Source organism: Corythoichthys intestinalis, chromosome 3, assembly GCF_030265065.1.
Source record: "Corythoichthys intestinalis isolate RoL2023-P3 chromosome 3, ASM3026506v1, whole genome shotgun sequence".
In the NCBI taxonomy this organism is placed as follows: Eukaryota; Metazoa; Chordata; class Actinopteri; order Syngnathiformes; family Syngnathidae; genus Corythoichthys; species Corythoichthys intestinalis.
Window position 1 is genome coordinate 18,701,721 of NC_080397.1, and position 23,870 is coordinate 18,725,590.

At 38.9% G+C, this 23,870-nt stretch overlaps 2 protein-coding genes across 2 annotated transcripts in view; one reads left to right on the forward strand and one right to left on the reverse strand.

Annotated features, from left to right (window-relative positions):
* ndufaf2 (NADH:ubiquinone oxidoreductase complex assembly factor 2) overlaps positions 1-10,378 on the forward strand; it is a 50,479-nt gene extending 40,101 nt beyond the window's left edge. Inside the window, exon 4 of the mRNA XM_057831534.1 lies at positions 8,171-10,378. Coding sequence (XP_057687517.1) covers positions 8,171-8,410 — 240 coding nt within the window. The 3' untranslated portion in view covers positions 8,411-10,378. The remainder of the gene's footprint in view (positions 1-8,170) is intronic.
* On the reverse strand, positions 8,736-12,673 carry smim15 (small integral membrane protein 15). The gene is made up of 2 exons (XM_057831535.1): positions 12,506-12,673; positions 8,736-10,047 (listed from the first exon to the last, which is right to left on the reverse strand). The coding sequence occupies exon 2, from the start codon at positions 10,041-10,043 to the stop codon at positions 9,828-9,830; it is 216 nt and encodes a 71-aa protein (XP_057687518.1). The 5' UTR covers positions 10,044-10,047; positions 12,506-12,673; the 3' UTR covers positions 8,736-9,827.
* Positions 12,674-23,870: the final 11,197 nt, after the last annotated feature.

Consider the following 23,870-nt stretch of genomic DNA (forward strand, 5'->3'; position numbering starts at 1 on the left):
TCTAGCTAGCTAGCAGCATGTAGGCTCTCTCAGCCAATCAGCGCATCCATGCACGCTCTCTCAGCCAATCAGCGCTTCCATGCAGGCTCTCTCAGCCAATTAGCGCATTGTTGTCTTAGAGATAACAGAAGTGAGAACACGGAAGATATTTGACTAAAAATGAAACAGAATTTAGCGATAGAATAGTAGAGCATAGCGATAGATGTGCGATTTATACAAATATTACAGTACTAGTATATGTTTTAAAAAGTTTTTTTTTTTTTTTAAGTGCTGTTTGCTCTGGGTCTGCAGAGAGGTGTGCCGTGGTCCGCGCTCCGCTAATTGAGGACTCCGGCTATATACAGGACCAATGGAAAATAGAAAATCATATCCTACTTCTCTTTCAAGATAATGACAAAAGCCTATCTCACTCTTCGTCACACAAACACGCGAGGAGACCTGTGCTGTAATGTGCTAGTAATGTAGTGAAGTGTGTGTGGGCTTAAAAAACTCTTCGTGAGACAGAAACGCGAGGAGACTTTGTGCTCTTTTGGTGAAGATGTCGACCCGCTATAAAAACAACACCGTCGCGCCTGTACACGTCATTATACTTCGATACCCAAAATGAAACCTCATCAACAATAGGCCAAGAGAAGAATTACGTTCCCGAAGCATGATGGGAAACATTATGACCAATAGGGCAGCCGGATCTTATGGCGCAACATTTAAAAGCAGGAAGTAGATACATATCTTTTTAGTTTAGTTTTTAGTAATGTTCATTCATTATCGTATTTTTTCCTGTCTTTACCTGAAATTTCTTTCTTAACAAGAGGCAATATTTTCCCGTTGAAGCATGTTGTAACCTAAAAATTATGTTTGCGCAGACATTTGTAAGTAGAGTTACCACTGTAGTCCATTCATGTAATTGAGAGTGTGAATATTTTTTTTGTCTACATGTGCCCTGCAATTAATTGGCCATCAGTCCAATATGTAATCCTCTCAACCAAAGTCCGATGGGATAGGCTCCAGGTGACCCGCAACCCTTATAAAGCTAAGTTGTATTGAAAATGAATAGATGGAATGTTAAAGCAGTAGCCTGCCTGTGTCATTTGGGCTTTTTTTGTTTTGTTTCATTCCTGGCTCTCTCCTACATGGGAATGCTGAAGGATGGTACTTTCTTTCCTCCCCTCCCCATCGTCTCTTTCTCTCTGGGTTTTAATTGCTCTTTAAACGCAAGAATGCTGGAAACGATTTGGGCCCCGCAACGATATGTGGCTCCATATAGGAAATCCCTCGCTCATTCATTGCCGTCTCTCCTTGCCAGCGTGTCTGTGCCATCCCTACCCACTGCGGTGCCAGAACATTCTATTCCAATTTACTTTGCCTTGTGTCCGCTCGTCGACAGCTGGACCGGCCAAAGCTTCACTCCCTGCACATTTACCCTAAACCCCCTTGTCACCCCTCTCTTCCCTGTCCAAGTCCGACATAAATTGATTGGATTAAATCCTGTCATTAACAGCCTGGAAAAGCAGCCTGGTATGTTTGTCTCCTTTCTCCCCCCCAAAGTGTTGCTTTATTGGCTGCTCCGCTCGCTTTTCCAGGCCAGAGCGCCGCAGCAGCAGCCCAGTCGGCACGGCCTTTTTATGACATGGCTCAAGTGGTAGTGGCGGTGTGTGTGTGATGGGGGCGTTTAGAGCAGGAATGTTAGTTGAGCAGGCTTTTCCGAGCGTGGACAATTAGACATTTCACTCATTGTAATTTACAGTATGTCCTACTTTGATGTGCGTTTGTTCCTGGCAGTGCCAGTGTTTCTCCTTTACTCTTTTTTTTCTTTTTAAACATATAAGCAGATGCTGCTTTGTGTACCGAAAAAAAGGAAAGAGAATTGGTGTGTATATTTCTCTTTCGCAATCTCTACCTCGCTGTCTGTATCTGCCAACAGTATCTTTTCATCCCTCTATTCATCACTTTTCTACTTTATTTCTACTACTTTGATACCATCTCCTGTTTTTGGATTTTTAGACCCTGTTAAAGAAAATTTATGCGAAGACTGCAAATTATGTCGGACTGAAATGTGGAGATATAGAATGTGTTTCACCCTTTTTTTCCTTGATTTTTGGGCTCTGGTTCAATCAGCGGTGACTCGCATGATTCCACCTCCCCCCTCTTTGTAAGGATTTCAATGCCTTAGCATTCATACAATGTGTCACCCCCACTATTATTTGTATGTTTCTTTTATTTGTACTTTATCTATTTAAATAGAGACTAAAGATGCAAATTAGCAAAGCTTTATGATCAATAGCGTACCGCACTAAACACATCACCTTTGCTCATTAATATTGATGGTGTTAGCAACTGTTGCTAGGGGGGGTCAAACTTGTGTTTGTCCCTCATGCTAGATGCATGTAAATAGTGTATGAAAGAGATGTTTACTGAGCTTAACCTACCAATTCTGTCTGAAAATGATATCGCTGGTGCCAAATTCACTGGTAAAGATGTGGAAGAACATACAAATGTTTAGTTAAAGAGATGGCTTGAGTGTCAAGGGCTGAAAAACAGCCGACCTGATCTTTTTTATCGACACCTTTTGTGTGCATTGCCTTACGACACTGACAATGACATTATCCTGTTTCAACAAGCTATCCTTTACCACCATATGCCTGGTCTTTCATAGACCGTATTGGACCGAATATAAGACGGTGTCTTTTTGCATTGAAATAAGATTGAAAAAGAGGGGGTCATTTTATATTCGCGGTCTAGACATTATACCCATTCACGACGCTAGATGCCGCCAGATATCATTGAAGCGATGTTCTGTTATGACAGATCTTAGCTGCTCTCCCCATTCATGACGCTTGATGGCGCCAGATATCATTGAAGCGATGTTCTGTCATGACAGATGTCAGCTACTAGTTTAACCAGTTTGCATTATTTTATTGCAATGTTTTTCCTTATTCAGATTTGTTTCAAGACTACAGTTAGTTATACTTTGATGGTTAATGCAGTTATAGCAATTTTGTTGTTTTATCACAATAGATTGGTTTATTTACATTTCAAAAACCAGAAGCCATTCATTTACGAATGTGATTGCACTTTAGTTTACATATTTAAATGTTCAGATATTAGGATTTGAATGAGGCAAAATAACATGCTTTTTCTGTGAAATATATTGTTATAATCATTTGTTTCAGATGTACTGTAATTATTTTCTGTATAAAAATTAATTTGGTGTTCAAAAAGTCTTTTTTCAAACTTGGGTCTTGAAAAAGAGGGGGTCGTCTTATAATCAGGGCCGTCTTATATTCGGGCCAAAACGGTATATTTTATCCTCTGTTTGTCTTACGTCTCTGACCGTTCTTGGGGGTCATTTACAGTGCCTTGCAAAAGTATTCGGCCCCCTTGAATCTTGCAACCTTTCGCCACATTTCAGGCTTCAAACATAAAGATATGAAATTTAATTTTTTTGTCAAGAATCAACAACAAGTGGGACACAGTCGTGAAGTGGAACAACATTTATTGGATTTTTTAACAAATAAAAAACTGAAAAGTGGGGCGTGCAATATTATTCGGCCCCTTTACTTTCAGTGCAGCAAACTCACTCCAGAAGTTCAGCGAGGATCTCTGAATGATCCAATGTTGTCCTAAATGACCGATGATGATAAATAGAATCCACCTGTGTGTAATCAAGTCTCCGTATAAATGCACCTGCTCTGTGATAGTCTCAGGGTTCTGTTTAAAGTGCAGAGAGCATTATGAAAACCAAGGAACACACCAGGCAGGTCCGAGATACTGTTGTGGAGAAGTTTGAAGCAGGGATTTGGACACAAAAAGATTTCCCAAGCTTTAAACATCTCAAGGAGCACTGTGCAAGCCATCATATTGAAATGGAAGGAGCATCAGACCACTGCAAATCTACCAAGACCCGGCCGTCCTTCCAAACTTTCTTCTCAAACAAGGAGAAAACTGATCAGAGATGCAGCCAAGAGGCCCATGATCACTCTGGATGAACTGCAGAGATCTACAGCTGAGGTGGGAGAGTCTGTCCATAGGACAACAATCAGTCGTACACTGCACAAATCTGGCCTTTATGGAAGAGTGGCAAGAAGAAAGCCATTTCTCAAAGATATCCATAAAAAGTCTCGTTTAAAATTTGCCACAAGCCACCTGGGAGACACACCAAATATGTGGAAGAAGGTGCTCTGGTCAGATGAAACCAAAATTGAACTTTTTGGCCACAATGCAAAACGATATGTTTGGCGTAAAAGCAACACAGCTCATCACCCTGAACACACCATCCCCACTGTCGAACATGGTGGTGGCAGCATCATGGTTTGGGCCTGCTTTTCTTCAGCAGGGACAGGGAAGATGGTTAAAATTGACGGGAAGATGGATGCAGCCAAATACAGGAACATTCTGGAAGAAAACCTGTTGGTATCTGCACAAGACCTGAGACTGGGACGGAGATTTATCTTCCAACAGGACAATGATCCAAAACATAAAGCCAAATCTACAATGGAATGGTTCAAAAATAAATGTATCCAGGTGTTAGAATGGCCAAGTCAAAGTCCAGACCTGAATCCAATCGAGAATCTGTGGAAAGAGCTGAAGACTGCTGTTCACAAACACTCTCCATCCAACCTCACTGAGCTCGAGCTGTTTTGCAAGGAAGAATAGGCAAGAATGTCAGTCTCTCGATGTGCAAAACTGATAGAAACATACCCCAAGCGACTTGCAGCTGTAATTGGAGCAAAAGGTGGCGCTACAAAGTATTAACGCAAGGGGGCCGAATAATATTGCACGCCCCACTTTTCAGTTTTTTATTTGTTCAAAAGTTTAAATTATCCAATAAATTTTGTTCCACTTCACGATTGTGTCCCACTTGTTGTTGATTCTTGACAAAAAATTAAAATTTTATATCTTTATGTTTGAAGCCTGAAATGTGGCGAAAAGTTGCAAGGTTCAAGGTGGCCGAATACTTTTGCAAGGCACTGTATATTGCTATTTTTGTGTAGCGAACGCAAATGCTACTCAGTGACACCCAACGAACACTTTTAATTTTTTAACTAGTTACAAATCTTAATTCTATTAATTTATTTACACTTCCCCCTTATTAAGGTTGTTTCTTTACAACAGAAAAGGTAAAGCTATTAAATCTAGAGCCTACCTGTAGGCATGAACAGGCTTACTACAAAAAGACCAAGGCCAAACATGGCTAATTTCTTTAAATATCCGTATTTTAGAAAAATAGGCCTACATGACTGTTGTGATTTATAAATAAAATTTCAACTTTTTTCAGGTCATTCATGGTCAGACAGAAGCAGCACGGCAAAACCCCATGCTAAAAAATAAGTAAAAATATCAAAACGGCTTACCTCCTCGCTGCAGGATTGTCGACCTGTAGGACCATGGCCCCCAACAAAATGTTTACTGCTTATGAAGGTGAATGTCTTCACCTTGCTGGCGTTAAACTGGTCTTTTGGACGTCCGCACATGCTAATCCTTGTTCACATTTTTTCCCTCCGAGTTTTTGGCGTCGGGAAACCTATGAAGAAAACGTCCTTCATATGTGGACGGTCATAATGTCTAGAGTCGTTACTACAAGTTCCATAGCAGGACTGTTTAATTGGCATGTTCTTTTTTGAAAGATTACCGGCTTAAAACAGCAGTACTTGTATTGGTTGTAAGCGAGCGCGCTTCTCTGTTGACCCCCTTCTGGTTTACGATGGTGACGTCACGCAGCCTTGCGATCTAAAAATAGCATTCGTGCGGTACGCTCTTGTCACTGTCCCTATATTTAAACGAGTGGAAATCAGTCTTGTTTTCTGCAGCCCTTTTTATTTCCTTCTTAGTCTTTTGGATGATAATACATAATAGATTTAGTCATATTTTAGTCATCTCACAATATGTCTTCAACTAGTTTTTGTTGACGAAAACTCAAGACCTGTCTAGTTTTAGTCGACATTTACTAAAAATGTTTCTGTCTGTAAAATAAAATAATTTGACTCCAAAAATAAAGGTTTCCAACTGTTTTGAATGAACATTGACAGACGCGCACATATTGTAGCGTCTACAAGAACAACACCAACTTAGTGATAATACACAGACAGCAGAAAAACAGTACATTATTTTCAATTAATTATAGCCACCTGGATGCCACGAACTGTATGTGGGGAAAAAAAAAAACTTGTCTGAAAGTTAGTATTAACCTAATGCTAACAGGAATGCTATGTTAACGCTACGAGTTACAGTTAGTGTGTGATCATCACTCAGCACAAACCTTTAAAGGCTAAAAAAAAACATTGCATATTCTCTCTGGCCAAGGTAAGAAAACAATTCTTAACATGCATGTTTCAAAACAAGCAAGCCTGGACACTGATGAGTTTAGAGGGTGCAGCATGTCACATGACTGACACAACCAGCTACTGCTACAGTGCAGGCTAACTACACATAAAATGTCACGCATTGTGAACATGTGACAAAAACTAATACGCATTTTCGTCCTTCTCCTCTGGTCAGACGAAAACTGGCATTTGTCGTGTTACGTGTTAATCTCCCAAAACATCGTCTCGTCTTTAGAAAATGTTCGTTGTTGAAATATTTTCGTTATAGTCATCATTGACGAAAACAACACTAGTGAAAATATTAACAAAGTATATGATAGCAGGTGAATATGGAGTCACAGGAGTGCCAAAATTAAAAATAAATAAATGAATAAATAAATATAAAGACAAATAAATATATAAATAAATAAATGAACAGGTAAATAAATGAACAAATAAATAAATATAAAGAGAAAGAAATATATAAATAAATAAAAATATAACGGTATACTTTGTCATTGACATTTACTTTTGGTCATTAACAACCACAAATGGAAAAACAATGACAATATTTTTCATTGACTTTTACTTTCTGTCATTGAACACCACAAACGGAAAAAACTATGACAATTGTATTTTTTGCCTTTTCTGTTTGGCTTTCACATTGTCATTGTCATTTGTCGATCGCCTTTCCTCTTTGGGAATGTAAATGGCAAATGCGCAGAGAAACGGTCTGTCAATCAAATGACGTTGGGAGGGGCTTTCCAACCAGGAATAGTAGTTGATAACTGATTATTCCTGGTTTAACTTTCCGCACATGCGCCGTACGGCTACCCAAGCGCGACCGCGGCTGTTTTGTGTGACTGCACTACGCCTCTTCCTCCAATGTCGTCATGATTTTAAACGCGAAGATTCGGACATAGAAAATAATTATTCTTTGAATGGTCTGGCATGTATATATATTTAATAATATATTTTATAATATTTTTTTTACCGGTCTAGAAAAATGTATTTCTATCGTTGAATCTATCACGTAAAAAGTCTATCCATACCTATTCAGTCTATCCTATCCTTAAAAACTGCACGTGCAACTCGATAACCGACGTCACTTTCCTTCAGGTAAACTAGGAATAATCAGTTATCGACTACTATTCCTGGTTGGAAAGCCCCGCCCAACATCATTTGATTGACAGACCGTTTCTCTGCGCATTTGCCATTTACATTCCCGAAGAGGAAAAGCGATCAACAAATGACAATGACAATGTAAAAGCCAAACAGAAAAGGCAAAGGCAAAAAATACAATTGTCATTGTTTTTTCCGTTTGTGGTGTTCAATGACAGAAAGTAAAAGTCAATGAAAAATATTGTCATTGTTTTTTCCGTTTGTGGTTGTTAATGACCAAAAGTAAATGTCAATGACAAAGTATACCGTTATATTTTTATTTATTTATATATTTATTTATTCGTTCATTTATTTACCTATTCATTTATTTATTTATTTCTCTTTATATTTATTTATTCATTCATTCATTTATTTATTTTTAATTTTGGCACTCCTGTGACTCCATAGGTGAAGGGATATGTGTTATATTCAGAAAAGTATCTAACAGTGACCAAAAAATAACAATGAACATTTCCAGAAATTACCATTCTGCTGCAGAGTTGGGCAAATTATGTTGGGAGGATGAAGTAGACTCTGTTTCTATGGTCCATGCAAAAACATTCATTTGATCGATCGTCGTAAGGGTGTTTTTTTCTGTGCTTATATACAATTTTTTAAAACTACATGCTGTCGCCAACACAGGATTCTTAAATAATAATCCAGTTTGTGTCAGCTATTCACCAAATGACGGTCTGTGTGCATTTACACAGGAACTAGCAAAGAACCAGGCCTACAGGGAGCAGATAAAGCTGAAGGCCAGCGAGGTGGAGGAGAAAGACTTGGCTCTGAAAGCGAAGGAATATGAGGAAGGCCTGGTGGCGACGCCATCCAGGACTGTGGCTGCGGGCCATGCGGCTGCCACTAGCTTTGGCAAGCAAGAGTTCAGCGAGGAGCCCACCAGCACCGCCAACACCTTCCAGCCGGGCTCCTGGCGACCTAATTCGAAATAAGAAGCCTAAAGAGAGCGGCATGGACTGAGACCAGTTGGCTGTGTAATACAATCCAATAGAAAGGCTGACAGATTTTTATACAGCACAGCTCTTGTATTGGATCTCTTTCATTATGCTGGTGTACCTAATGAAGTGGCAGGTGAGTGTATTTATTGCTGGTATGTCAATAAATAAGCAGCACATTAATTGCATCTGATTTGAGAAGCCTTTGCATAAATTTAGTAATTTTAAAAACACGAGTTTGACAAAGTGGACAGTGTGGTTTTACTGTAACATTTTAGTTGCACAAAAAATTTTTACAATCTAGCCATTGTAAAGGGACAAAATGATGCTGGATTTTATTGTTCACACGCACGCACGCACACACACACACACACACACAATTTGTCCATTTAAACTAAAACCGCTTCACCAAAGCATGTCAATGGTCTCTCAGAGGAAGTGTGGATTATTACTACATTTTGTGATTTATTTCTCTGCACATTATTAAATAGGATATATTTGTACATTTTTATTACATTTAAAACATCTTAAGAATGTGGGCAATATTAGGTCAGCAGTTCTGACACAATTCAACAAAATTTTGACAGTTTTGACAAGAAAATTGAATGGCAATACGAAAGGTTTTTTTTTTTTTTTTTTTTAAGGAGGCAGCATGGTGGCCAAATGCAGACGTTCTTGTGGATCCATTATAGGGAGTGAAAACAATTGGATTGTGGAGTTTGCATGTTCTGTAATTATGTGGGTTTCCTATTCCCCCAACCCAAAAGCAGGCTATATAGGCTCACTCAACCTAACAGTGAACCTGCAAACACCACCTGGGAAGGCCAGAAGAGATTTGAACACAGAACCTTATAACTTGCACACGTTATCACCATACTGTCCCCTCCTAAGCAAAAAATTAAGCAAATCGTCTTCATAGCACAGAATTGTGCAGACCTTAAAGTGAACAAGGTGAAAGAGTCCTGATAGGAGAACATGTAAAATCCAAATTGGGGGCCATTTCAATGTGCAACCACCATTAGGTTTCATTTTACTTTAAATCAAGAACCAAACTTAAAATAAAGGCCTTTTTAAGCCACTATGAAAACTTTATTGATCAAAGTAAATCTGTTAGGTACAGTAGGTATGCTTCATTTAATATCAGTTTAACAAAAATATGATGTTAAGAATGGAATGCAATCTGTTGCAAATTTGACATGTAATTGGGATAAAACTTGAGTATAAAAATGTCACATAGACACTTGCTGTTGGAAGTCCGACAGGGATATCCATCTCGGCACTTTTCGACTGGTAGGGGCACGCTTTCCCTTGCCCCACCCGAGAGGTCTCTGCTGGTAGTAAAGGCAACAGTGGGGGCACAAGTCCCTGTCCTTTTTTCCTCCTATATGACTTCATCCTCCACATGTCAATCTTTTTAGTTCCACTTGGCTTTAGCCAGGTTTTCCTGCCGCCGCTGCTTCTTCTTCTGCTCCTTGTCACGAGCCTCGATCATCTTGGCCAGTTTCCACGACAACATTGCGCAGGCGATGAAGAGGGGCGTGAGCGCCAGCAACACCGTGGTCAGGAAGCCGTAGGGGTCTTTGGCGGCCCACTCCACAATGTACTGAGCCCAGGCTTGGATGTCAATCATTGTTCTGGGAAGACATGAGTTAGTTGTTAAGAGGTGGGGCGGTAACTCAGGAATAATGCAGTTTCCCCTCTCTCCTGCTTCATCCATCTCTTCACTATATTGCAGTAGTATTTGAATTTTAGACCCGTCCCCCTTCCAAGGGAACGGAAAAAAAGCCAAAGCTTATTTGAATGGTGTTTGCAGTACACACTGGTCTGAATTAAAAGATGCACACTTTCAGTGTAGTACCATTTTTTTCCACATCTCCAGTGAGTGCTATCATTTCAACAGAGCCGAGAGACTATGCCTGACGGTATTGTTGTATTGTCACAAATGAGCATAACATTTATTTTATCACATGTGTATAATTTTGCATCAGCATTTGTATATTGTAAGTAAAGTTTGACATTTGGTATTGCCATATACTAGTACATGGTGATTCAAAAAGAATGCCTAAAATCAGCATTCAATATTTAGTACTCGAAAAACATTACAAAACTCAACTTGGACACGTGTTGAACAAAGCTTTGTTTTATTTCATATTTTACAAGTGCTCAAAAGTGGCGACCACTGGCAGCACAGGGCATTTAACTCATTAGGTGCTATTGACGGCACTAGACGGCCAATCCATGACGACCATCAATGTGATTTAACAGTAGGCATGTGCCAATTACAGGTTTTAAGGTATACTGTGGTATGAAAACATCAAGGTTTCAAAATTGCAAAAATTTTCCATCATATCGTCCCTAAGGTATTAGCTATTTTTTTATGTCTCAAAAATGCATGGAGAAATCCCTCACTTGCAGCTGTAAGGCTCAAACCTCCTCCACCGCTTGTTGCTCAGTGACAGATGTGCTACACCATGGCTGAGGGAGGTGAAACCCCTGAACTTTTTCCCCCATCGAAGAAAACGGAATCGCTGGTGTGGGAATACTTCTGCTAAAGAAAAGTTCCGGTGGGATACGGCTTAGAGGAGGGCCAACCGACATGTAAAACATGTTCGCGGATGGTGGCTGCCGAGGAGGCAATACCTCAAATATGATTTTGCATTTATACAAAATGAAAGGTTACTAAACACGGTCATGAACGTTTCCCACCACCTACGAGAGTTAAATCCAGCGTGTTTAGTGTGTCAAGCGGTAGTAAAACGTGGTATTTTTTTTCTCTCTGGCTACTGTCTGTGTTGAGAAAGAGAGTGTGTGTATAATGTAAACATGATCAGAGTCGTACACACGTGCTTTTTAGGAAAATAATTCAATTATTCTTATTCTGATGGTAATAATGTTGAGCTGTGGCTGTGGGTTTAGGCTCACCTAAAGGAGCATTTATTTTAATTTAGAATATTTCAGTTAGTTTTTAATTTTTTTTTATTTAACTCAATAATATATTTATGTTCCAATTTTCTAATGTTTTGAAAAGTAAAAATCCTTTTCAGTGGAAAAAGCTTTTTTTTTTTTTTTTTTTTTTTTTTTTAAGCCCAGATATCTCAAAATAACACATTTTAGAGCTTTAATTGCAATACCATGATATTTTTGCCTAAGGTTATCATACCGTCAGAATGTGGTATGATAGTGGTAAAAGTGGAAATATCCAAATATGAAAAATGAATGGTGGACTACAGCCACATGAAGCAACGGGAACAGTGGAGCAAGCCAAAGGATGACAAAATTGGAGAACCAAGGTAAAAAATATGCTGTTCCAAGGTTTTAGTTTTTAAAAAAGATTTATTTAGTACATGAGCATAAAATTTTGATGAAGTCAATGACTGCCTATGACGGTGATAGACAACCAAGGGTTGCTTTAGATATATATATTGTTTTTAGTTTTTTCCCCACATTTATTACCGTTTACAACACTGAAACGAAAACGGATTAACAACATTTTAATGTTATTTAAAGAGTTAACTTATTGGCCAGAGTTAACTTATTGGCTACCAATGACAGCGATAGACGTCCAAACCTTCCCAGTCCAAAGGATTGGACGTCTATCGCCGTCAATGCCAAGGACACATGATGAATGAATGCAAGCTCTAACACATTTAAAATATATCGCTGTCAATGGCAGTGTATGTATGTTAGACATACCATAACACAAATTCGAGTTAACACAGACGTAATTAACGTGTAGTCGTCAATACGTGAGTAAAATTAGCGTCACATCTTCAGAAGAACTACTAATGTGATGCGCGCTAATTGTTCATCATTGAAAACGAACAAAAATAGCTCCACGTCCTTAAAAATAACACGAATCGTTTCTATTTATCTGTCGTGAGTAATGTACGTGAAGTTTGGAGGACTCTGTAGGGATCTAGACGACATTTCTCAACAGGATTAGCTTCATCAGCTAACCTGTAGCCGGATAACTAGCCAACATGGATTAAAACGAGAAGCTCCACGAACAACACTTCGAGACAAATGTGGATTTTAAAAGGTAAGTTTTGAATTATCAATGTTCACAACGAGCTAGATGAAATAAATACTAACCTGAGTGCGCTGATGTCTTTTTTATATATCTCCCGTTCCTGTTTCCGGCGTCAAGGCTGGCTCGGATGTGGCGCATTTTCTCTGTTTAGCTGGGACTTGTAGTTTTTTTATGCTGATGAGCCATTCGTTTTCTCCGAACGTTTTCGATTATAACGCTTAGGTTGACTCGTTGCCTGCCATTGACAAGGATAGCCGTCCAATTAATTTAAACTGGGCCGACTGGCTGTGTATACTCATATTTCAGGCCATTGACGGCGCTAGACGTCCAATCCATTTTGACTGCGCTCCCAGTCAAAATGGACTGGCTGTCTAGCGTTGTCAATGGCACCCAATGAGTTAAGGAGTGTTGACTGTCACATTACGTTTGTTTTATACTTTGATATTGATGACAAGAATTGGTTAAATAGAAGTAGAAGTATCATATTTAGTTAACTAGTGTCAGATTTATGTTGGAAGGTAGCTATCAAACTTGCTATTAATAGAGATTGTTTATTGTCTTCACAAAATACTGTTGTGAGTACAAATTTTTTATCTGTGCCTGCCCTATGGGATATGCTCCAACACCCCGCAATCCCAGATAAGGATATGTGGTGTTGATTTTAGAATACAGCATTTTCACTTTGCAGCACTACAGTATTTTTTTAGGCTATAATACATAATACCGTAATTTTCAGACTATAAGGCGCACCTGACTATAAGCTGTCACCCACCAAATTTGACACGAAAACCGCATTTGTTCATAGATAAACCGCACTGGACAATAAGCCGCAGCTGTCCTCACTGTATTATGAGATATTTACACCAAAAGATTTTTACTGGTAACACTACAGTATATTTGACAGCGGTATTATAAGACTGGCATAAGACCAAATAAACCACCATAAAGCTTTGAACCAATCGGCTGCAAAGCTTCATTGCTTCCAGAAACATCATTTGGCCATCACTGCTCCCTTGGGGGAGACAGTCAACCTCTGCTGCCACCTGCTGTCAACACTGTTGTCGTCCAACATGCCTCCTAATATGCATTGCAACGCTACAGATGTAAATAACAATCAAAATTCATGTTTTGTGCTAATTATTCTTCAGTTACTGTTCCAGTTGTTTCATTAATTGCTAGTTATGGTTTTTGGTAACACTTTATTTGACGGTGGAGCTATAGGTCTGTCATTGGACCATCATAATTTTGACATGATACTGCAATGAGCATTAATGAATGCTTATGACAGATGTCATTTTGTGTCATCCGGCAAATTATCTCACTTTGAATGGATGTAAATAAATCCGAGCTGGACATAAATGGAGTTAGTGACATAATTCATAATGCCATTAATGCCCATGATAGTGTCATGTCATAGTTATGGCAGTCTTATGACGCCGCTGTCAAAGAAAGTGTTACTTATTAACCCAAATGGTAAATCAACAAATAAGCCGCACTGGACTATAAGCCACAGGATTCAAAATGAGGGGAAAAGTAGCGTCTTATAGTCCGAAAATTATGGTGTGCAGTAGGCTACAAGCCAAAAGTTTGAACACACCTTTTCATTTGTGCATGTTCTTTATTTAATTATTTATTTATTTATTTTTGACTATTTACATTGTCAATTCTAATTGACTATCAAAACTATGAATGACCATGTGAAATTGTGTAGCCTACTTGGCAAAAAAAAAAGTTAAAATAATCAAAAACATGTTTTATATTCTACTCTCTTCAAAACAGCCACCCGTTGCACTGATTACTTTTTGCGCACTATTGCCACTCTCTCCATGAGCGTCAAATAGTAGCCCAAAATGGTTTTCACTTTAAATGTATGCCTTAATAAGTTAATTAATGTTTTGGGTTTTATTTTTCTTTACCATCATTTCTGTTGCATCGAATGCAGTGGCGTGCACAGGTCGACATCAAGTGGTGCTGGAGCACTTGCTCTTTCCGTTTTAACCAATCAAGTGCCCTTGTCAAGGTTATTATTAGGTCATCATTATAAACAAATCATTTTTGATGTGTATGACAATTTTGTTGATGAAACTTTTTTTTTTTTTTTTTAAATTAAATTACATTCAATTGTGCGTAACACCCCAAGGGTAAACTCATGGCAGATGTGCACAAATTTTGATTCACACTTTGCTATGTAGACAATACAAATAGGCCCAAGTGATATTTACAAACTAATATAGAGAAATTTAGTTTCATACGATCTTTTTTATATTATAAATTATTATTATAAGGACCCTCACTGACACCACTACTTAATTGATGATAGTAAATGTCAAATTAACTGAGTTTTTTTTTTTTTTTTTTTTACATCGGTGCCGACTGGGGTGGCAATCCTCTCTTTAAGGGTGGCGTTTGCCACCCTGGTGGATCCGCCCCTGCAGCAGGCTATAAACATAATTTATTTGTTGTATGCCATACAAAAAAAGTTGCTGTGTCGTGTGTGTGCCCTGTTGTAATTTCACCAAGCAGGCGTATTCATATAGTTGTTTTTTTATACTGTATTTAACAATTGCAGCAGCAATCATGCCTCAAAAGGAAAGACTGAGAAAATGAAAAGAAAAAGAGCTTTAGGAGATAGGCAAAAGGGGCTTTTTTTCCCCTCTGAGCACCTGCCCCCCAAATTGTCTCTGCATGCCCCTGATTGAATAAGGTGTGTCCAAAGCGTTGGCCTGTACTATATACATACATACACACGCTATATTGCCGAAGTATTTGCTCACTCATCCATATAATCAGAATTTACTGTTCCAATACAGTTCATTGGCACATACAGTTTGTGTTTAAAAAAAAAAAAAAAAAAGAGATTTTAGAAATATTTGTGAAAGCATGGTTTGCTCTCAGCAGCTCGTCGTGGCTTCCTGTACGACAAATTTAACCGGGACATGTTGTTGCTCCTAAATATTTTACAGGTAACTGAGATGAATTGAAATAAAATGGAAATATTTTGGAATGACAGCAATTCAGCCACTAAATTGTAGGCCACTTAAATCCATGGACCAGGGTCAGAGGATGCTGAGGCGTGTACTACGAAGAAGTTGCCAACTTTCTGCAACCAACCAGAAAGACTTCCAAAGTTCACGTGGCCTTCAGTTTTTCTCAAAAAATAGTGCACTGACAGCTTCATGGAATGGGTTTCCATGGTTTAGCAGCTGCATCCAAGCCATACATCACTAAGTGCAAAGCAAAACATCAGATGCAGTGGTATAGAGCACACCTCCACTGGGGTCTAGAGCTGTGGAGATATGTTCTCTGGAATGGCAAACCACGCTTCTCCATCTTGCAATCTGATGGACAAGTCTGAGTTTTGCAGTTGCCAGGAGAATGATCCTTTTCGTACTGTATTGTGCCAAGTGTGAAGTCTGGTGGAGGGGGGATTATGGTTTGGGATAGTTTTTCAGAAACTGGGTTTGGCCCTTTAGTTCCTGCGTAAGGAACTGCTGAATGCTTATCATGCCAAGACATTTTGGACAATGCTGTGCTCCTAACTGTGGGAACAGTTTCGAGCTTGTGGCCCCTTCGTCTTCCAACATGACTGTGCACCAGTGCTTTCGGAAAGGTTTATAAAGACATGGTCTGATATGCATGAACTTGAGTGGCGTGCACAGAGGATAGAATGCAGCATGTGAATGTAGAGATGCACTAAAGACCGAAAGCTAGGCCTTCTTATCCAACATCAGTCAGTGTGAGTTGAGATTGTTATAGTAGCTGCAAAGACTGGACTAACCATATGGATTAGGAAGTCGATGTCGCTGAACTTAAATGCAATTCAAGGCAGGTGAGTGAATACTTGTGGCAATATAATGACTATTATGGATGTAATGATATCCTACATTAAATTTAAAGATTTTACAGTATATTGGCAAAGTATTAATCTCACAATATAATAGTCATTGCTGTTTTGAGAAACATCACAGTATTGTAGCAAATTTGACTGTACAGGTGGATGCTCGAGATACAAATAACATTTGTTTTGCTGGGTAAGTCCTTCTCAAATTGACTTTTTTTTTCAGGTGGGATAGTGTTGTGTAGTTTGCACGTTTGCCTCACGGTTCTGAGATGAAGTGTTCAGTCCTGCGCCAAGGCTTTCCTGTGTGGAGTTTGCATGTTTTCCCCATGCCTGCGTGTATTTTCTGTGGGTATTCGGGTTTCCTCCCACATTAAAAAAACATGCATGGTAGGCTATTTGGACACTCCAAATTCCCCATAGGTGTGATTGTAAGTAAGAAATGTTGTGTGCTTTGCGATTGTCTGGCAACCAGTTAAGGGTATATACCCCTTCTGCTGCCGATAGTTGGCTGGGATAGGCTGCTGCAGCACCACCACAACCCTCGTGCAGGATAAGCAGTTCAGAAAATGACGTTTTTTGGGCTATTCTCCACAGTCTCCCATGTCTAAAAAACAACACATTTTTACAAATCTACATAAATACAATCAGACCTTCTCATTTCAAAACTCGAACTTTCACACCAAAAGAGCAGCTCGAAGCTAACAAAAATGTAAACACCTATATACATATCATTACATTACAGCAAAACATATGAAACATAATGTTCAATTTGTGAGAAGGTTGTTTCATAATTTCCCATGCACATATTTAGAAACTTTACCGAATATTCTTAGAATAGATCTTTGCAACGGATTAGGCATTTAGATTTTTTAGTTCGAGTATTTGATTTCTATAGAAAATAGTAACTATATCTAGTTACATCTATTCCACACAACGGTACTCATTTAAACAAGTTCAGGGTGTGAATTTATTCTATTACTTTATTCACACCACACACACACACACAATCACTATGCGGCATCAGGCCACATCACAGGCTATATTCTAACTTTCCAGGCACCACGTAAAATACGCCTTGAAATGGTGACTCAATCCTTGTAAGGCCTCCACTGAGACGTCAACACATGCCAGCTCGATTGTCCGTAGGAAGCTTTCTCTGGTGTGTGGTTGTCTGTCATAAACGTTCCATCTCCAGGATGAGGGTTCAGGAAAGCGGAGTTGGGTGGCAGACAGACTTTTAGAAACTGGTTACTGTTGGTGGTGAACCGCTCTCTGATTTGGTTTGTTCTGTGGAAGCAGATATTGTCCCAAATGGTCACATAAATTGGTTGTGCAGGCCCAGGATCGTGTTGTTGGCAGAACAGGAGGATGTGTCTTAACTCTTCTAGGAAGGTTAGATGACATTAGGTGTTGTAAGGTCCAAGGGCAGCATGACAGTGGACAAGCACTTCCGAACCCATGGCTGCACAAAGAGTACCGGTAATATTACCCCCTGTTAGTCAAGAACCTCAGTGATAGCTCTTTGTCCAACGAGGTCCGGCCTCTTTGCTTTCGTTTCTGCAGGCTGAACCAAGTCTCATCCAGGAAGAGGTACTCATAAGGTCTAGCCATTGATTGAACTGGAATATCGTCTGTGAAAATGTAAAAGTCAATCAGGTAGCACAGTTTTGTCCAGAAGTACTGTAGGTCACTGATCAACACAGTGTTTCCACCAATCTTTCTGTGAGCATGGATGTACACTTGCAAACTCGTAACATAGATCTTTGAATCAAAGGGAATCCTATAGACCTGTTTCATCCCCATCTTTTGGCGCCGGAAAACTTCGTTCTATTGTTGTGGTTAAAGTTGACATTATCGGCAATGACTTGGTCTTTTATCTCCTTGAGTCTGATGAAGTTGTTCTCACTTACAATATTCATAATTAGGCTTTCTGCGCCGCAATAGCAACCCTCCCTACTCTATGTGTCATTCTTTCAGCTCCAAAGAAAGTAAGGTGTTGTCAATCGACATGGTTTGCAATAGCAACTGAGATGAAACCAATAGACTACTGTCAACCTACTCAGTTTTGGACGGACTCTTAATCCTGCTTAAGCCTGTGTTTTAAGCCTTCTTTTAACTCATTAGCATTGTAAAGGAAAAGCTCCCCGCAATCTCATTGTACACTTGTATGATGACAATAAAGCAATTCTGATTCTGAAGCCATAGTCATGCCACGGACAATTACATGATCACTGACTGTTGGTTGCGTCTGGTCCGTAATGATGGGGGAAGGTTATTTTGCTCTTCCTCTAGGATCTTCTCCTCTCCTTCGTTGACCTTCTCCGCTTCCTCGTTGGCCTGCTCCTCTTCCTCCTCTGATTTGAATTCCTCTTTATCCATGGCCAGCTCCTCTCCCGTCTCCTACTTAAATTCCTCATCCCCTGACTCTGCCTTCATCCATTGTGTTTTTTTGGGGGGGGGATCTTCATCAAACTATTCACTCTGAACTTGCCTTTATGGGTATGGTCAAATCATTAGCAACAAGTTTTAAATGTTGTGTCATGGTGTTTCACAAATGAAGTGAGGTGTGTGCATTTTGTTCGTTTCGCTGACTTTGGCAGGCATTTTGCATTGCATGAGCTTTCATTTGAAAATATGAGCAAAGCTCTTTTGTAGCTTGTGTTTAATGCAATGCAAAACGTGTTTACATTTATGAGAAAGGAGCATTGTGTTTTGTAAATGTGAAATGTGAAATGTGTTTGTGATATTGAAAAATGGGGGCTAGTTTTATTAACTGTGTTTAGACATCTGCTCATTTGGTTTAGTGAGATGGATTTTGGATTTTACCAATTGGGAAAAGCTATAAATGCAGACATTATTTTATTATTATTTTATTTTACAGTGAGGATTTTATACCAGCCAATCTTTATGTGCATGTACAGTACATCCAAAACTCTATAATTACTTCAGCGATAGTAATACTTGCCTCACAAAAAATGTAACTGTACATTAAGGAGTTGTCTTTTCACTAATTTGACAGTATTTTTCTTTTTTTTTTTCCATTTAAATTCACAACACTGATTCCTTTGCGTAAATCTAAAAATTCATTAGGGTCAGTCAGTCAGTCAGTCATCACTGTACGTCTTGTGATGTTTTCACATCATCTCAAAGGTTACATAGCACGTCAAATATGCAAACTAGACCAAGGAAAGAGCTCTATTGTAGTAGTCCAACTAAGAGCATGCTTTAGTTGACCCAAAACTACTAGTACATATATTTTAAGCAATAATGACTTATCTTATACTGAGACAAGACCACGATGATATCGAGGCACTTTTGGTATTGAGATATTATGACAGCTCTACTTATTATTTTTTGTAATGAATGGTGCAAATTAAGGTGTTTATTTTCGATGAGCAGTGATTAATAGAGATATAGCGAGACAAAGAGACTGTTTTGGAGCATGGGCCACTATTTGGGGAGTCCTACTGTGAAACTCATGTAACCTTGTAAAAAAAAAAAAAAAAAAAAAAAAAACACATATACACACACACACACACACTCCGAAAACATCTGACACCTGGCTTTTATTAGGGAAAAATGTGATCACCAGTAAATTTTCTGTTTGAACAATCTTGCAAATTATAATGCAATAACTCCTGTCCGCAAGAAGAAAGGGAGCCAAAAAGTCTCCGTTGGCTCTCTGAGAAAGATGACTAACATAACAAAGCAGGACCTCCTGGCTTTGTGAACTTCCTGTGGGGAAGTATTGAAACCAAATCAGGTTAGGTCACATCTGCTGGCTCCATACGGCACGGCTCGCTTTCAACGTGGTTCAAAGGGCAGCCTTTTTAGTCCCCCTTGCAAGAGTCGCAACGGGGGCAGCTGGAAACACGTTGCTAGCATTTTTTATTTACAAGCATACTTTTGGCTAGATTTTATAGACAATTAAGGAGCACTCTGGCAAACTTGTGACCATTTTGTTAAATTGTTTTAATTATTACGGTAGATTCTCGGCATCCCGTCAAGTGGTCGGGAGCCTGGGGGCGGGTGATATAACCACGAGCTAACACCCGCAGAGGCAAGGCCTCACTTTCTTGTTGCGAAGAAGCTATTGGAACACACACAGGAAGGTGGGCACGCCAAATGACTGTAGGCCTACCACCATTTTGTATCCGTCCACCTCCGCCACTTTTAATGACTGTTAGGGGAGCGTAATCATGTGGCCAGACACTGAGAATGGGTAGATGTTTTGAGGGAGGGGTGTAGAGCATGCGCGAAAGGAAAATAACTTTTGGAGAGGCTGCTTCTGACAATTACAGCGGTTTAAAAAGTTTGGGTTGGTTGTATTCATTGGAAATTTCAGTTAAATATATCATGTTAAATATATTTTGTAGCAGAGAACCAGACACTATTTGAGAAGTGAAAAAAAAGTTTATTGGATTTACTGTGTGTAATAAATATTTAAACAAAATAAGCCAGGTGCATAAACTTGGGCAACCCTACAGAAAAATTACATCAATATTTAGTAGATTCTCCTTTTTGCAAAATGAATAGCCTTTAAACGATTTGAATACCTTCCAATAAAGGTCCACATTCAGGTTGAAGATATTTTGGACTATTCTTAATCTCCAACTCAGTCAGGTTTGATGGTTTCAGTACATGGACAACCCACTTTAAATCCCACCACAGGTTTTCAATAATATTCAGGTCTGGGGACTTAGCCATTCCAGAACATTGTACCATTCCCTCTGTAGATTTTCAGCGGTGTTTAGGGTCGTTCATAAGCGGATTTTAAGGGGGTGGCCAGGCCACCCCTGGTGGTCAAAAAGTGTCATTGCATGTAACTGACTTTCCTATATATATATAAGTCGTAAAGCAACAAAACTGCTACAAAAATGAATGAAATGAACAAAAAATATATTTCTATAATGGGTCAAAATTGTTTTTCGAACAGATCATGTGACTAGCACTTTAGAGATCATTTGTTTTGCATATAATTAATATATATACTGTATATATATGTTAGGGGAGGGCAATTTTATTTTTCAAATGAATTTTTTCTTTGATTGAAAATATTTTTTTAATTGAAGCAACTTTTTTTGGGGAGTGAATGATTTCGACACAAATGTTCTACCCATAATATGGCCCAAATACAAAAAGAATTGCTTCAATCAACAAAAACTTTTTCAATGAAAAGTGTTCAAATGGAAATTTTTCAATCTCAAATATTTTTACACATTCAAACACTTTTTCTATGATTGAAATTTTTCTTTTTTTGATTGAAGTGATTTTTCTCTTTGAAAATATTTTTTTTATTGAATAAAAAAAGACAAAAATGTCCCAGCCAAAATGTGGCCCAAACACAAATCAACATTACTTCAATCAAAAAAGTTGCTTCAATCAAAAAAAAAAAAAAAAACTTAACTTCAACCCCCCAACCCCCCCCCCCCCCCCCCCAAAAAAAAAAAAAAAAAAAAAATCGAAGAAAAATAGCTTTCACATGCATTTTTTTAGTTTCAAATTTGTTTTTGCAAACACATTTTTTTTAATTGAAGCGATTTTTTTTTTCGGTTGAAAATATATATTTTGATTGAAGCAACTTTTTTAAAAATTAAATAATAAAGACACAAATCTACCTCCATATGGCTCCGCCCAAGGGATACAATTTTTGACTGGGGTAACTACATTGGCACGACAGCGGCAGGCGCACCATTTTCAATGGATGACGATCTTGGCGAAAAGTATTGCCTAAGCAGGCTGATTTAGAATTCCCCTCTAGAATGATGGGAAACAAAAAACGCTCATTGTCAACTTATTATTATAAATATTCTTGTAAAGTAATTTTATTGCTATCCTGAACATTGTTCTCAAGAATCTGCTGATACTGACTGGTGTCCATGCGAGCTTTAACTTTTAATAAGATTGCTAGCAACTGCGCTAGCTACACACAGCATGATGGAACCACAACCAAATTTGACTGTATGTAGCAAGTGTTTGTCTTGGAATTTTGCATGCTTCATGCATACCGCCTGTTGTTATGTCCAAATAAATCCTATTTTAGTTTCATCAGTCCACAGTACATTATTCCAAAATGAAGCTGGCTTGTCCAAATGTGCTTTAGCATACCTCAGGCGACTCTGTGGTAAGTGTGCAGAAAAGGCTTCGTCCAAATTACTCTCCCATATAGCATCTTCTTGTGCAAAAATTTGACGAGTAGTTGAACGATGCACAATAACACCATCTGCATTCTGCAGCAACGTCTTCCTTCAGATTTTTGGAGCTGGTCTGTGGGTTGCGTTTGAGTATTCTCACCACTCACTGGAACTCACCCACATTTTACTAAAACTATTGCCATTTTATGTACTGCATGTTTAAATGCAGTTACGAGCTTGGTCACAGAATAAATGAACTTGTAAGACAAGGTGTCACTTGACATTTTCTATTATGAGTGTTTTATGTCTATGCTATTCATTCATTCATCTTCCATTCTGCCTATTCTCCCGAGGGTCACTGGGGTGCTGGAGCCTATCCTACCTAATTATGGGCAGTAGGCAGGGTACACCCTGAATTGGTTGCCAGCTACTCGGTGGGCACAACGAGACAAACAACCATTCATCAGGGTATCAGTGGGGCCTTAAAAAAATCTAAAAAAAAAAAGTCTTAAATCCCTTAATTAGAATTTAAAGCCTTAGAACAGGGGTCTCCAAACCAGTCCTCAAGGGCCACTATGGGTCCTGGTTTTTGTTCCAACCGATCGAGTACCGACAGTTTAACCTATTAAGTTTCTGCTAAAACAAGCAGCACCTGACTGCAGTCAACTGGTTACAATGGTAAGACACCACATTGGTGCATAGGTGCTGTCTTGTTTTGTTGGAATGAAATCCTGCGCTCACTTTGGCCCTATTTGTAATAGTTTGGAGACCACTGCCTTAATATGTCTAAGATTCTCCTAAAATCTCACAAAAGGTCTCAAAAATTTATTCACGTTACTTTTATTTAGAACTTGCATGAACTTCAGTCTCGCTTTTAAATGTTTTGAATTTTGTGGACGCTAGAGTGTAACTACAGAGCGGAACTACCTGTGCTGTCCGGTCATTTTCTTGCAAGTCTTCTGTATGTTTTTTGCCAGTATCGATGTGAACTGGGTCTAAACTGTTTTCATTATCGTCTTAAAAAAAGTCTTTGAAAGTCTTAAATTTGGCTTGTTCAAACCTGCAGAGACCCTAATTCATGCACACACTCATAATTAGGGACAATTCGGAGTGTTCAATCAGCCTACCATGCATGTATTTGAGATGAAGGAGGAAACTGGTGTACCCGGAGAAAGTCCACACTGGCACAGGGAGAACATGCAAACTCCAAAAAGGAAGGCTGGGATAGAACCCCTCATCTCAGAACTGTGATGCAGAAATGCTATCACTTGCCCACCTGTTTATGCCATTTTAAAGGTTAATTCTGAATGATGTACATGTCGTCTTGGCATACTATTACATTGCATTTTTGTATTTCATTGATATGATAGTGGTAGTATTAAGAGGGGGAGGCTGCTATTGATGGTGCAAGACGTCCACTCCATTTTTTGTGGCTCCAAGTCAATATGGATC

Excerpts from the sequence above, each read along its gene's own strand:
- smim15 (XM_057831535.1), bottom strand. The coding sequence starts at position 10,043 with ATGATTGACATCCAAGCCTGGGCTCAGTACATTGTGGAGTGGGCCGCC.